This window comes from Globicephala melas, chromosome 10 (genome assembly GCF_963455315.2).
Source record: "Globicephala melas chromosome 10, mGloMel1.2, whole genome shotgun sequence".
Classification (NCBI taxonomy): Eukaryota; Metazoa; Chordata; class Mammalia; order Artiodactyla; family Delphinidae; genus Globicephala; species Globicephala melas.
Window position 1 is genome coordinate 15,690,255 of NC_083323.1, and position 15,742 is coordinate 15,705,996.

The window sequence follows — 15,742 nt, forward strand, 5'->3', positions numbered from 1 at the left end:
CGGACCCAAAGAAACTTCAAACTAGCCTGCACTTTTGAGATAAATCAACAAAGTATCCTTCTCTTAAGCAAAGCGCTTTTTTCTTTCCTGTGTTAATCTATCGAATAAATTATACTTTTTAATGTTGAAAAGAGAAACATATTGACCCACAATCCCACCCCTCTAACGTGTGAACTACTTGTCCTTTTTCTGCATTGCTCCCCAGCCTCATGCGCACCTGTGCACATATGTGAACTGTAATCTCAGGGAATGTACAATTTCTCTTCCTTTTCCTCTCAACATTCTATCATGGAGATTTCCCCTCTGTTGCTACAGTCCTCACGTTCATCATTGTTTAATACGTGCCCTGTGTTCCACTGAGCTAATGTTCCTATTTTTTACAATGTTTTAATGGACGACTTGGTGCATGTAATGTTTTCTTTCATTTGGATCATTTCCCGAGAATCACCTAGGAGAAGGAAAAGTAAGCATGTGGGCTTCGTAACTAGCTACAGACGAATGGTCTGAATTACAGCCTTAGTACTTACTACTGAAATGACTTTAGGCAAATTCTCTAAACCTCAGTGTCCCCTTGTGTAAAATGTGAGTAATAATGATGTGCCTACCTCATCTTAGTGGGGTGTGATTGCAGTGAACAAATGCATGGAAAGTACTTAGAGCACAGTGCCTGGCACAGAGCACGTTCTAAATACATGGAACCGCCGTGAGTCCCAGGCACCTGTTTATGACTAAGGCACTTTTTTGGTTTGTTTGAATAACAATGTAGCCGTTAAGGACACAGACCGTGGAGCTCAACTGCCAGGTTCAAGTCTGACTTCCTTTAAGTATGACCTTGGGTGAGCAACTCAACCTCCTTGAGCCTCAATTTTTTTTAATCTGCAAAATGGGAGTGGTAATAATAGCACCTCATGGGGTTTGTATGAGAATTAAGTGAATAAGGCACAGAGAATGTTTACATGGTAAGCACTAAATAAGTCTTAGCTATTATAAGTTTTATATCCACCTCCCAGGAATTACTCTTTAGTTCCTTCCTGTTATCATTCTTTCTGTTTGATTCTTGGATCTCTTGGTGTATGGCCTTGGGAGCCGGCAGGACACTAATTCTAATCCTCCCCTTACAAGGGACCAAGTAAATTCTGCAACCCTGGGCAAATTACTTAACCTCATGGACCTCAATTTTCTTCCTATATTAAAAATACTTACCCCATGAGGTTACTGTGAGGATTAGGAAAAATAATATAAGCTCCTTAAGAGCTGACTGTACCTTATTCCCCACACTTAGGACGGTGCTTGGCACAGAAGAGCAGATCAATGAGGAGAGAAGAGGAAGGGCTGAGAGGAGAGAGGGAAAGAAAGAAATGAATGAGGCACCAGCACCATGCCTGGCTCACAGGGGCTCAAGAGTGTCAGTTCATCTGCAGTTAATCTATCAAGTACTTGCTTGCATGGAGTCTTGAGCCAGGCTTCCTAGAAAGCAGGCGAAGAGATGCAGCATTCCTCAGAATATGAAGGAGGTATTGATTTGTATCTTAAGTAAATACTCATCAAGCACTGACTTGTGTGAGACACTCTGGAAGATGCTTTGCACTGTGCTAAGCACAGAGAATAACGACACAAGTGGAAATCTTGAGAAACAAAGGAAGAAGCATCAAGTAAACAATGAAAACGAGGATTGGAAGTATGTGCACTTCAGGCCCACATGGATAAGAGCACTGTGAGGCAAAGTTAAGACAGTCAGAGCTCTGTGTGGAAGGGAAACCACCAACACCTTCATTACAACTGCATGTTTTTCATTGGTATGGCGATGGCCTGGTTTAAGAAAGCAGGACTGGGCTTCCCTGGTGGCGCAGTGGTTGAGGGGACATGGGTTCGTGCCCCGGTCCGGGAAGATCCCACATGCCACGGAGTGGCTGGGCCCGTGAGCCATGGCCACTGAGCCTGCACGTCCGGAGCCTGTGCTCCGCAACGGGAGAGGGCACAGCAGTGAGAGGCCCGCGTACCGCAAAAAAAAATTAAAAAGAAAGCAGGACTAGCTTTGGTGCCATAACAACCTCAGTTCAGATACTCTCGCTGTACGCACCGATGCACGTACAGTGACTGAATCCCACAGAGTGGCAGTTTCACTAAGTATAAGATGGGAATGATCCTGCCCAGATCACAGGTTTATGAGGTTATGTACTGAAAAGACTGAACACAGTGGAAGTGTTTTATAAAATGTTTTCTTCTCCTGTGCAGTCCTGGGGGAAGGGGCAGAAAGGGGAATGGGGAGAAGGCAGGTCTTGGTAGCTACTAGGGGTACACAAGGAGAAGCAAGTGCTCGAAGCACCTTCTGTTTATTGAGCTTTTACAACATGCCAAGGCCCTGTGTGGACCCCTTTATATGCATTAGTTCATTTAATCCTCACAAGACCCTCTAAGATAGGTACTCTGCATGATCCCACTTTACTAACAAGCAAACTGAGGCTCAGAGAGGTCACGTGACTTGCTGAATTCATACATCTAGCCCATGGCAAAGCCGGTTCTCACTAAGTCTATGGGATTCTATAGCCAGAGCAGTTAATGATTGTATCAGTGATTGCAAACTCCCTGCTATTAATGATTGTATCAGTGGACTTCCCTGGTGGCGCAGTGGTTAAGAATCCACCTGCCAAATCAGGGGACACGGGTTTGAGCCCTGGTTTGGGAAGATCCCACATGCTGCGGAGCAACTAAGCCCGTATGCCACAACTACTGAGCCCGCATGCCACAACTACTGAAGCCCGTGCACCTAGAGCCCATGCTCCGTAACAAGAGAAGCCACCACAATGAGAAGCCTGCGCACCGCAACAAAGAGTAGCCCCTGCATGCCGCAACTAGAGAAAGCCCATGCGCAACAACAAAGACCCAACATAGCCATAAATAAATGAATGAATAAATAAATGAATAAATAAATATTTTGAAAAATGATTGTAACAGTGATTGCAAACTGTGACATGCTATGCAATGGAAGGGGCTGTTACTTTAACACCCAAGGTTTTTATGCTTAACCTATTGTAAGGAAAATTATGTCTGTAAGTAAATAGGTATGAAGCCTTTGATGATATAAGATGTCAGATTTGCCAGAGTAACTGGCAGGCGGGGGATACCTCCCCAGTGGTGGTGCCAGGTTGAACTCAGAAGCTCTGAGAACAATTAGAGATGAAAGGAACGCCTGACATGAAGGTGCCCCCGCAGGAAGGGGCCCCCGTGGGTGTCCTCAGTCAGCAGTCTGCTACCAAAGTCACATCCAGGTGCCCCTGACAGCCAGAAGCCCACCGACACCCGTGACAGTGTGCTCCAGAGAACTGCAGCATGAGCGGCCATCTCCCCCAGGATCAGGGGTACCTTGACCTCCTGAACTTCGTTACACAGTAGAGCAGGTGAGCTAGGATGGACACCTCTGAGGTCCTCCTTCTAACTCCAGGTCTTAGGAGGCAAGGAGGCAGCCTGGCTTTGAAATCAGAATAATCTGTGCTCAAATCCTCATTTGACACTAGCCATTTGGCCTGGACATGTTACCTAGGCTCTCTGCACCTCAGTTTCCTCTTCTGTAAGATGGAGAAAATAATGCCTTCGGTTGGGTATGAGAATTAAATGAGTTAACGTGCATAAGCATTTAGCACAGTGATTGGAAAAGATTATAAATGTTATTAATCTGCTACCCGACTTCAAAAAGGGAGTCACTTGATTAAAAAAAGCAACTAATAATTTTGGAAATAATTCATTAAGGCAGCCTGCCGTCAATTACCAAAATAATTCGTGTAGTTCCCTCCTTCTCTCCCATCCTCCCTCTGTCCCTTCCTTCCTCCCTTGTCTCCTTCCTTCCTTCTTTCCTTTCTGTCTCTCTTCATTCCCTTTTCCTTCATTCTTTCCTTCTCAAAAACAATCTATGTATCAATATATAGTCTCCAGGTACTATGTACAATCAAACGGCTTTGGTGTTTTTTTCCTTTCTTCTTCTTTTTTACGTATGTCTCAATACCAAGAAAAACTCTGAACAGAACGCAGACCCACAGGGAATCCTTTTTCTAGGTTCCTCATCTCTCGGATCTCTCTGGACCCCTCTGGACCTCTCTGCCCTGCACGCTTTCCCTGCTATGCTCGGGGCTCAACCAGCCTGAGTGAGGCTCACGCCTGTTGCCAGTGAGACCAGGTCCAGGCAGGCAGCTCTCCCCGCTCCCAGTGCCTCCTCAGCAGCGCCCTGCAAGGTAGCCCAGGCGGATAATGCCCTGCAGCCTGGGCACCCGGAGGAAACCCCAACAAAGCAGGCAAATAATTCATTCTTCTAATCACAGCAAAGTTTTCAAACTTTAAAACGGAGCCTTGATTAGAAGAAAAGCTGTGGTTTTTTTTTTTCTAAAAGCCTGGCATTTCTGAAAAGGTCCCCTACCCAAACCACAGCAACCTCAAAAACTCTGCCCACTGAGTTGAAAATAAAAGTTCATGGAGACCAACGGCCCTCTCACAACAACAGCTCAACGCTTTAGAAATCTTCTTTCCAATGCTTAAAAGTTTTCACATTTTAACTGAGGGCCTGAAGCCCTCTGGGATCTTCCTTCCTTGTAAACTCCCAGGGCTTTCTCAGCCAAAGTTATTTATTTTTTTTATGATGTCTAATAATGCTTTGTGGAGAAACTATTTTGTTTTTGTAAAAGGAGCCATCAAGTAAAAAAACAACAACTCCTAGAAACAGAAATTTTAGCTTTTTTCATAGCCATATAAGAATGATAAAAAATTAGTTGATTTTCTTTTCGGTAGAACAAAGAACTTATAGAGGCACCCAAATTCTGCCCCTGCCCCCACTCTACATTTCTTATCAGCAGTGGAACTGAACATCACAAAGAAAACACGGCGAAATATTTAAAGTGATCAATCAATTCCACCATAAACAGATCTGCGTTTATGCCATGGGCCCAATTCCAGAACTTTATAAAACCCCAGCAACTTCAAGAGGAATTTCACCTACCCATGAGCTCTGAGAACCAGTTCACAAACTATAAATACATCACATGTATCAACACCCCCAAATTTAGACTCATCGTTCAGAAAAAGATGATGTGGAGCTCAAATATCAGCCCTGCTTTTTTAAAAAATTATAAATTCTGTAATTGTAACATTCAAAGAAACGCCTCCTTCTTCAAAAGTCTAAGATTAGCTTGAAATGACTTCAGAGCCGTCACAAGATTCAAAACAAACATGTTAACATACGTTTCTCCACGAAATGCGTTCGTGCCTCAAAAATTGGTTGCCGGCGGTATAATTAGCAATCACTAATCACCCTTTAGATTATTCAAATGACAGTTCAAAATCTAGTTCAGGAGTAGTTCACTCGTGTTCACTGATACTGCATTTTCTCCAACATGATGGATTCAGGAGATCACTGCTTATGGAAGTAGTAATTCTCCCTTCCAATTAAATAAAAATCTGCTATATTCATCAATCTCACTTAGGCTGCGTCTAAACAATGCTGACCTTTAGCACAATTGGGTAGTCAGAAAACACGCAGGGCACTAAGCCCTGACTAACCTTCACTGGGTTGAAGCCTTTTCAGAGGCTTTCTTATTATCCCCTTGAGTTAAAGCAAAACAATCACAACAATATAAACCCAACACGTCAAGATTCACCTGTCTACTAATAATTCTTGATGGCTCATAGGCAGATTATGCTTTTACATTTTATTGAGGATTAACCAACCACAAAAGTGGAGACTATATACCGATTTTAAAGAAATTCTGCTCTGAGGATCAGATCTGAGCACAGAAACCACGTAATCTACTGGCACAGGTAATTCAGCCCTGGTTGCCTAAATTCAGATCCTATTCAACTGAAAACAGAAGGGCTGAATTTCATTCTTTCTTTTCTGCTTTTTATGATCTTTCTCTCTCTTAAAGAAAGCTGTTAATATTTCAAAAACCCAAAAACCACAATGTAGATAAAATCAAGTTATAAAGACAGAAACGGAACAAATGGACATTTTCTCCTCACGTTAGAAAAATATGCAAGAAAGGCCAAAGAGCTAAAAGAGTTTCCTGCTAAAACAAGTTTCAGAGAAAGACTCACTTGAAACTGGTTTCCCCTTCTTGGAAGTCAAGTGTAAAATGGTTCAGTCTTAAATAAAACAGTGATGCCTACACGTATTGGGCAGTGGGGGGAGGGCAGTGGATGAAGAACGCGGGCCATCACGTTCTAGAACTGGGAGGGTGTCGGGGTTGTGTAGGGGCCTTCATCAGAGGTGTGCACCATACGTCTCCTCCGAGAGCTCCACGGAACTAACTTTCTTGCAGGATTCAAATCCCAGTCAACAGGTGTTGCCTCTACAAAGACACATTTTCCACTTCCTTTAACAAACTGGAAAACGCAAGGGTGAAACCATGGCAAACAGAAGCACATAAAATGCCTTGTTCATGGGAAAGGTAGAGAAATGAATATGACATGAATCCCTCAGCCTAAAACCTTTTAGAAGAGAATGATTTATCTTGACATGAGAATTGAGACTATGTCTACGTAGTGCAGAAAACATCTAGATATGCTGAAACAATCTAAAATTTTTTCAGCATTCTTATCCCCTTTTCCCAACTAGACACCTAGGATTCGGCACAGGAGGCCAGATAATTATTTTCAATCATAGTAAGGTCTGCCATTTACTGAGCAATTTCTAGGAGCCAGGCTTAACTTAAAGTGCACAATCTCATTATATCCTCTTTTTGTTCTTATTGAAGTATAGTCGACATACAATATTATGTTAGTTTCAAGTGTACAACATAGTGATCCGACAAATACATTACCACACAATCACCACGACAAGTCCAGTAACCATCTGTCACCACACAAAATTATTATAGCATTATTGACTATATTCCTTATGCTGTTACAGTACATCCCTGTGACTTATTTGTTTTATAACCGGAGCTTGTACTTCTTAATCTCCTTCACTTACTTCACCCAACAACCTCCTCCTCCCCAGTATATCCTCTTAAGAACCCTAGAAGGTAAAGAGTGGATTTTTTCACAAAGAAGGAAGTTGAGGCTTGAGCACTTAGGTCATTTGCCCCGGGTCACACAGCTAGCAAGGGACCAAGCAGGGATTTAAATCTTGGTCTATCTGATAGCAAAGCCCATGTTCTTTTCATTAAAGCACACCCACATGTACCTGAAGCCATAGGGAACACATATCTGTGAATGACTTCTAGCTCTAATATATGGTTTGTTAAATTACCAAAAGGCTACATATATAATCACAGTACTTAATGGCTTCTGCCTCATTAGTTTATTCTGGCTGAGGTATGTGTGTATGTGAGCATGAATGAAGCCTAGACATTCACAGACACAAAGCGAATGGTAACTAAACTTCAAATGAATCCCCGAGAAGACTGCAGTGCATTTCACATCTGTAGTAAAGATGTGTCCCTTTATGTCCCTATTTTTGCCAACGATAATTTACAATTTTGTCTTCACAGTATAAAAGACTACCCTAATGCTTTCTTACAGGAAGAAAATAGCATGCTTTTGCTAAAATAATATACGCTTTCATTGGACATCCTTTCCAACACAACCCTCTCCCTCGCTAAAACAAAAAAGAAAAGAAAGACAGTATAGCCTTGTGACTAAGAGTGTGGATCACTGCAGGTTAGGGTACTTACCCCCTTCAAGGATATCCTTTATCTGCCTCCATTTCCCATTGCATAGAATGGAATGGATAATAACAGTACCCCTAACATATATTTTAAAATACAACTAATAATGAATTTAAAGTGCTTAGTACATGCCTGGCATGTGAAAGGCACTTGACAAACATTAGCTTTAAAAATGAAAACAAAAACCTAGATTTATTACTTGCATTCTGTCTCAGGAAAGTTTGGCACACGCAATTAAGATCGCTCTTGCTTCCCATGCAGTCAAGGTATGTCTCACAGCCCAACTTCCAGAGCTCAGAAACTTTTCAGTTTTGAGCCTGTTGGTTTCCTCCTTTAAACTGCGAATGATAAGAGTTCCATCTTCATAGCGTTGTTGTGAGCATTACCTAGATAATGCATTTAAATTAAAATGCTTAGCAAAGTGAAAACATATAGTAAGTATTGAATAGATGTTATTTATTATCACTTTCGCATTGCAGACTCACAACAGCCCTATCGGACGGTTCTATCAATTCTGTAAGAAAATTGAAGCTCAGCAATATCTAGCTTCCAGACCAAAGACACACAGCTTCATGTGGCAGAAAGGCACCCTGTGAAAGGTAGCAACCTCCCCATCACCACACTCTATCTTCATTAATCTAGATAGTGTTTTCTCTTCATAGTACGTATCACTGCTGAGATTATCTATATTTGTGTTTATCTGTTTCTCTGTCTAGAATTTATGCTCCAGAGGAGCAGAGATGGCATTTTAAAGCTCAGCATTTAGCAGAATGCAGGGCACATAGAAGGCACATAGAATTCTTGAATGAATGGATGGATGAAACAAGCTAAAATTTCCCCAAAGTCTATACTCTACTCAACCCTTATGATGCACTGCCTCCTACCACTGCCATCGTTTAAAATCTCTTCAAATCCAGAATCATATGACAACTTCAGAGACGTGTTCTCTGGGGCTCAAAGACACAACATTCCTTGCTCCTCCACTCTCATCCATGCATTTCCCTTCTCACCAAGTGGGATTCAAATCTACCTGGCGGCCAGCGTCATCACCAAGCCCTGCCAGCCTAGCGCTCTACCAGTGTCCAGCTGAAGCAGGCAGGGTGGGGCGAGGGAACGGGCTTTCCCAGTCTGGCCTCCGATCCAGCTCTGCTACGTACAAGTTGTGACCCTATGCAAGTTCCAGACCCTCTTTTATCCTAAAAAGGGACAACCCAGAACTGCTGTCAGGCTTAAATGGCTAATGTGTGGTAAAGTGCCTGTTAATGGGGCTGCCACATGGTGGGTGTTCAACAAGAGAGAGCATCCTTTCCTCCAGGCCCCAAGGGGACACTATTTTTCTGTCTCTTGTAGCGCTCACCACTCTCAATATGTCCATGCCTTCCCTCATCAAAACGTTTTAAAGTCCTTGACAGTAGGGACTGTGGCCTTATTCATCCCCAGGCTCTGCCACCCAACAGGTGCTCAGTGAGCGAGACTGAATAAAACCTCCGATAAATTCACCCAAAGTAATTTTTTAAACTTTTACCTGACACCTCCAAATTATCTGTCTTTGAGTTATTCTCTCCCCTAACCTTGATAAAATTGCAAAGATATCTCAAATAGAGTGAGTGTGGGGAGAAGCAACGTCAGAGATTCTCCCCCACCACCACGTTTTCCATCCTGCAGAACAGTGCATCCCTGGAGGGGCAGCTGAAGAGTGTCCCAAGTAACCTGTACAGCAGGCAGGGCAGGCTCTCAGGGGTCTATGCAAGTGAAGACCTGACTGTCTGGCGTCCAACTTGTGATGTCACCATTCCATACCTTTTCAGCCTTCTTTTTTTTGGCACAGACACCAAGGCAAACACACACATCAACTTGACTTAGAATCACGATTTTGCAGTGCTGGAAACAGAAGACAAACCCTGTGCCTGATGCAGGTCACAATAATACCTCTGTCGTGGAGCGCTCGTGAGGATCAATGTGTGATGAACTACTTTATAAACCTAGTACCACGCAGGTGTCACAGACACGGGCATGTAAATTAGTCATAAACTTTCAGACAGACCGTGGCAATCTTTACATCCAATCCGTTCATTTACAGATGAGGCAACAGAGTCTGGGGAGAATGGAAGGACTCCTCTGCTGAACATATCACTAGGAGGGGTGGCCAGGTGTGAGAAGAGCCTCACCTCTTCCTAAAAGCTTGAGCAACAGAGGGTAAAGTCTGGTGTACTCTTGATAGCAACATCTCACCACATGGGCCAGTGTGGCTTCTTATCCAGCATTTGCGGGGGTCTGTGATGCTGACTTCACCACCCAGAGGCATTTCAGTGTTGACGCCGGGTACAGCTCCATAAAATCTAACGCCTTAAGGAAAGCACCTCAGGTGTAACTGAGAAAGGCAATTACAGGTCCTTAAAAGGGGGTTATTCAAGGTTCTTGACTCTTAAAATCCTAAATGACTTGTAAAAATATTTTAGTATATTATTCGTTTGGGGAGAGAGTCAGTAATTGCGCAGTGGATCATAGTTCAGATAGTGGTAACCTGGGCTCTATAGTAAAGAGGGATACGTCTAACTTGTCAGAGAATCCCAGTCTGTGAGCTGTCTTACCCTTCATTTTACAGGCAATTAAAATTAATCTTGTAAAGGCTAGAAGATTTACCTAAAGTATCCTTACAAGTGGCTGAGTCAGAATGATAACCCCGAGCTTTCCCCACTGTACAAAGGAGAAAAAAATTGGGAGGATCTTCTCTTCAGTACCCTCCCCACCCCTCCAAGATTTCTGACCAGGCACCTCCTTCTCTTCTCTTTCCCGCCTTATCCTAACCCCTTGCCCTTTCAGATCCAGTTTGGGGGGGGGGGGCGATGAGAAATTCATCTGGGGCGACCCACGGGTCGTGGGGAAGAAAAGCCAGAACCTTTCACGTTGGTGAGCCTGTGGCTCGTGGGGGGGGGGGCGGGCGCACTGCCCAGCTGGCGCCTAACTTCGGGATGGGGAGGGAGGCTGGACGAGAACCCGGAGGAGGAGGGGTGGGAGAGAGGGCGCGCAGGCGGGCTGAGAAAAGGTGTAGCTGCTGGAGAGAAATTAGAGACCTCGGCGCCTCTGGGAAGCAGGATGGTCCAGCTCTCACACAGCGGCGGGGAGGCCCCGTGCAAACTCCTCTCTCCCCCTCGTACTCGGCCTTTTGTTGTCGGCCTCTGCCTCTGGCTCCCGCTCATGCCCTCCGGTCCCCTGCCCCCCCTGAAGTCACCCCAACTGCACTCATAATATTTTGCTTTGCGCTGGGTCTGTTTTCCACCACCAACTTCCAGCAGTCTCCATGGCGACGCGCTGGGGAGGGGGCGGGCGCAGCTATGGAAATCCCAGGGCCTAGTCGCCGGGCGGGCCCTGCAAAGTTTTCCGGGTCTCCAGGACCTACAGGCCGGGTGGGAAAGCGCGCTGTCCCGGGCCGCCGCACCAAGTCGCGTGCGGGGCTCCCCGAGCCCGGCCTGCACGCCGCGTCCGCGCTGGCTAGTGCTGCAGCCACCCGGACTGGGGACCTGGGGACCACGCGGCTCTTAGTTGACCCTGATGCCAAACCCAGACGTCGGCACTTGGCAGGTGGCGAGGGTGGCGCGAGCATGCCCCCTTTACCGGCCACACACACACACACACACACACACACACACGGCCGGGGAGGGCGAGACAGTCTGATTTGGGCGCGGGGGCAAAGTTCACAGCTCCGACCCCTTGTTCCCCGAGCTCGCAGTCCGAGTCCCGGGGCTGGAGAAGACGGCTGCTTTCCTAGGCCCGGGGCCTCCTCCCACCCGGGCGCTCTATGCCCCGCCGGCCCCACGCCAAAGCCACTGAAGGTCCCCACCTGCGGGCCCTCGGAGCCAGGTCGGGCCTTGTGCTGAGCCGGAGGCCTGTAGACCAGAGTGTCTTCCCGCCGTTGTAGCCCAGGGAGCTCAAATCCGGCTCTAGGGGTGCTTTGGCCGCTCTGGGTTTTGGAGGTCGCGGCGGAAAGCGGGTAGAGGCAGAAGTTTCCAGGTCGGGTTCGTCACTGCCCCTCCGTAAGGCGCCGTCCCGTTTAACAAGAAACAACCCTTACTGTTGCGCAGGCGACCAACCTGGCCCCGGCCCACTTTGCACAAGTTCTCTGTGGCCTAAAACTCTACCTACTTTCCCCCCACCCCGCCCCTCGTTCTCGAATTTCCAGGTACCTTGAGTAACTGAGCAACGCTCGTCGGGGAGGGGCAGCCGGGATTGGAGCCACAGGCCACGAATACGTTAAGCGCCGGCGGCGGCCCGCGTGGGGACGGCGGGCCACACGGGGCTCGGCGCAGACTGCGCGGCGCGGGGCTGAGGCGCGAGCCGGCAGCGACGCAGCTGCAAACCGCGCACCGGGCGGAGGGCGCGTCAACCGCCCCACGCGTGCGCCTGCGGCCTCCGCCGCCTCCCCGAGCCCGGTCGCGCTGCGGGCCTCCTGTGAGAGGAGCTCTGCTTTGTGGCACTCGGCGGCGGGCTAGGCCAGGGCCCAGAGGCGCGCGCCGGCTCCCCGGCCTCCTCCGACGGGGCATTGTCTCAGCCCTCACACTTGTTGAGTATTTTGGGAAAACTTGAGGAATATATTACCGCCTCGGTGCGCGGAACAAAGGGGCGCGTTTCCGCAGGCCACGCTGAAGGGGCCCCCAGGCGGACCACTAGAGCCCCGGCCCCTGCAAAACTGTCCTCCCGGGCCCGAGGCACGTTGCGGTGATTTTCCTTTTAAGAGGAAGGGACGGAGGCCTGGCCCGCCGGCCGCTCCGACCCCGGACGCTCCGGACATCGCCCCAGCACTTGCTGCGAATCGATCGTTCCAGCCCTTTCGGAATGAAATAATAATAACGATAATATTCGTGGTTCTGCCGTAAGATTTGCGCGCAATCTGCCGTAAAAGGAGCAGAATCGAACTGCTCCAAGGAGCGCAGGTCTCAGCAAGACGGGGAGAAAGGACCTTTACATAAAAAGGGAAACTCCAAAGAAAAGCTAATTGGATTAAGTTCTCTGGAAGCGAGGTGAGGGAAGGTCCTGGACCGGACCGCGCCGAGCCGCACTTCCCTTGTCGTCGGTTTTGCAAGCCCGAGTGAAAATGTCACCTGGTGCGCCTCGTGTCATTTCTTCACGCTGCCGTTTCCCAGAACTTTTTGAGTTCAGGATGGCGATCTAGGGATGTCTCAGATTTTCGAAAAGGGGAGGGGAGTGGATGGGAGAAAAGATTTCAGAACCCGTTGCGGGTGTCTGCTGTAAGTAATGACCAGGTGTCTCCACGACCACTAGCTAGAGGACAGAAAACAGAACGTTTCCACAACCCCACAGCTCTCCCCAGAACGCACCGAGAAGCTCCAGTCGTGTGGAAGGGGTGGCTAAAACCCCCAGCTGGGCCATGGCTGGTGCGGGGCATGGAGACCCCAAGTCCCTACGTGAACCCCTTGCAAATACTTGGTCACAAACCATGCAGACATGGGTTTAATTTTGTTCAAGGATATTCACCTCTAAAGTTGGGGTGCCCAGGAGGTGCGTAGTGGCACTAACACTTGGCATAGCAGTATGTAGGGAGGGTCTCTTTTCCCTCTCTGGGCGCCCTCTTTACCGCCAGCGGAGAGGATCCAGCAGGGCTGGCCGCGCACCCGCAGCCGGGCGGGCGGCAGGCGACGCCTCTCCTTACCTTCATTAGTCATTGCACATAGTAAGGAGTTCTTCGGGGCTCAGCCTTTCCCCACTCCCAGGGGACCCACACCCACTCGGGGGAGCGCAGTGGAGAAGGACTTAGCTCTTGAGATCAGAGATAGACAATTACCCTGGAAAATCAAATATACCCCTGGCCAGAGGGGTGGGCGTCTTGTCCACCAGGGCCCCAGCAGAAGCCAGGAGAGGCTGGAAATCTATCTGCAAGGACGGAAGAAAGACCATCTGGGGCAATGCCCAGATGACCCCTACTCCCACCCCACATCCATTTCCAGCCTGCTTCGGAGTGGAGATGGGGAAACAATCTTGTGGTGTTTATTTGCTCAGGGAGGAGTCGCGCGTGTGTTAGGGGATGGCAGAGACTGGAAGGCACTTGTTGCTCCGCGCTGCAAAGTCCAGCAGCGGATGCTCGTAGGCATCCCCTCAAGCATCGCGTCAAGCTGCTGCCTCGGCCCAGGCTGCTCTCACTGCCCTGTTTCTGCCTCTCCCCACGAAACTCCAAGGCTGCAACCAAGCCGGGACAGGACTGCACTGGTTGGAAGACTGCGGCTGGGGGAGGAGGTGAACTTCCAGAGAATTTCTTTCACCTGGAAGGGGCACAGGGAGCATAACTCTGATCTAGAAGTTTGGCGGCTCTTCAAAGGCGCTAGAACTGGGAGGTGGCGAAGACTCTACTGGAGAAAGAACTGAGACGCTGGGCTTTTTCGTTGTAAGAGATTCCTTGGCTTGCTTTCTCTGTTGTTACGGACGGCCGCAACCCCAAAACCTGATGCCCACAGCCAACAGACCCCAAAGTGCCGAGCAGTTTGCAGACCCAGACGCCAGGCCTCGCCAGCCGCTCAGCGTCTTGTCCTCCCTTCAGCAGAATTACAATCCCCAAGCGGAGCGCATCGTCGGGTGCCCCTTCCGGGCAAGGAGGCTACACCCCGCCTCGGACGGCCCGGGGCTCCCTCCTCCAGACCGGGCGCGGATTCCCCAGGACCACCGGGTTCGCCGCCGCCACTCCCTCCAGCTGCGCATCTCTACCAGTCGGAGCCTCTGTCCCCACCTCCCAGGCGCTGTGCGGAGCCGTCGCCCTCCCCCGCCTCTGGGGCGTTCCGCTCGGCTTCCTGGCCCTAGCCACCAGCTCCAGAGCGCACCGCTATTCCGGGGCCCCCAAACCGGGGGAGGAGCCGGGCCCGGGAGGGGGCGGTCGGCTCGCAAAGTTTCTGCAAGTGGCACCTCGAGCTCGCCGCGAGCCAGCGAATCTTTACATAACTTTGTGTCCGCGGCTAGCAAGAGCGCGCTCCTCAGCGCGCGCGCACACACACACATTTACACATACAGTCACACGCTTACACACGCGCACACTTCCACGCATCCGCTTACAGACATCGCACATCGCATGGGATTGAAAACTTCTGCAGGCTCCGTTATTTCCTGGGGTTCCGCTGTCAAGTTGACCCTTCTGAACTTTTTGCGACTCTTGCTGAAGTTCCCCTTCTACCTCTTCTTTCCCTCCCAGTGTCTCCCCCCAACCCCCACCAGTAGGACTAACCTGTGGAATCCATGTCGGGTTCCTCCAGTAACCCACAATGCATGCTCTTCCCATGGACAGCACAGGCGCCCCCCAAAAGTCCTGATGTTTGGGGGTCCCCTGTGCTAGAGCTGCCCAGGGAGGAAGGGAGGAAGGAGGGGAGAAGGAGAAAGAGACGCAGAGAGTGCAAGGACGGAAGGATAAAGAAGAAAAGGAAAAGGCAGAAAGAGAAAGGCGAACAGAGAAAGAAGAAAAGAGGAGAGAGAGAGAGAAGGGAGAGAGCTCGGAGAAGGGGGAGAGAGAAAGAGCGAGCGAGCAAGGGGACACTCAGTAATCCAGCCGGGCAAAGCCAAACCCGTCAAAATGTTTGCGGATGTTTCATGGGAAAAAGCATCATTTTATAGGAGCCCCGATGGGAGCAATGTCATTGATAGGCCAGCCGGCCTGATGAATGGCCGCTCGTCAGATGGGGCCGTGGCGAGGCGCACTGTGAAGCCCATTGTGGGCCTGTTTTGAATAAGAAAAGCCGCCTCCGAAAAGGGGGGCTCAGAGCGACGCAATCCCAGCCCTCCGACTTCCCCCTTCTATTATAGCATTAGCAACGTTTTTCTTATTTAAAGTTCCAGAGGCCTTCTCCAGCCTTCGCCCGGCACTCATTATAGGCGAAATCAAAATTGGCTTAGATGTGGCCCCCTCCCCCCTGCCCCCCTCCCCCGATCCGGCCAGGCGCGGCGCAGGCTTGGGGGGTGGGCAGGGGGCTCCGAGGAGCCTGGTGAGTCGCCTACGCGGCCACGAGTGGGCCCCACTCCTTTCCCGCTTCTCTTGGGCCCCCCAAGTTTGGTCCCGGGTTAGATTTTGAGTGGGAGCCCTGGGGATGAGGTAAGCC

General features: G+C 49.1%; 1 protein-coding gene across 3 annotated transcripts in view; it reads right to left on the bottom strand.

Annotated features, from left to right (window-relative positions):
- Nucleotides 1-15,325, bottom strand: part of RFX4 (regulatory factor X4) — a 167,104-nt gene extending 151,779 nt beyond the window's left edge. For 2 of the 3 annotated variants that reach the window (XM_060306134.1, XM_030856170.2), the window contains exon 1: nucleotides 14,878-15,325. In XM_060306134.1, the coding sequence (XP_060162117.1) occupies nucleotides 14,878-14,920 (43 nt within the window). In that variant the 5' untranslated portion in view covers nucleotides 14,921-15,325. Of the gene's footprint in view, nucleotides 1-11,493; nucleotides 11,608-14,877 lie in introns of those variants that run through there. The other variant, XM_060306135.1, reaches the window with a different exon arrangement.
- Nucleotides 15,326-15,742: the final 417 nt, after the last annotated feature.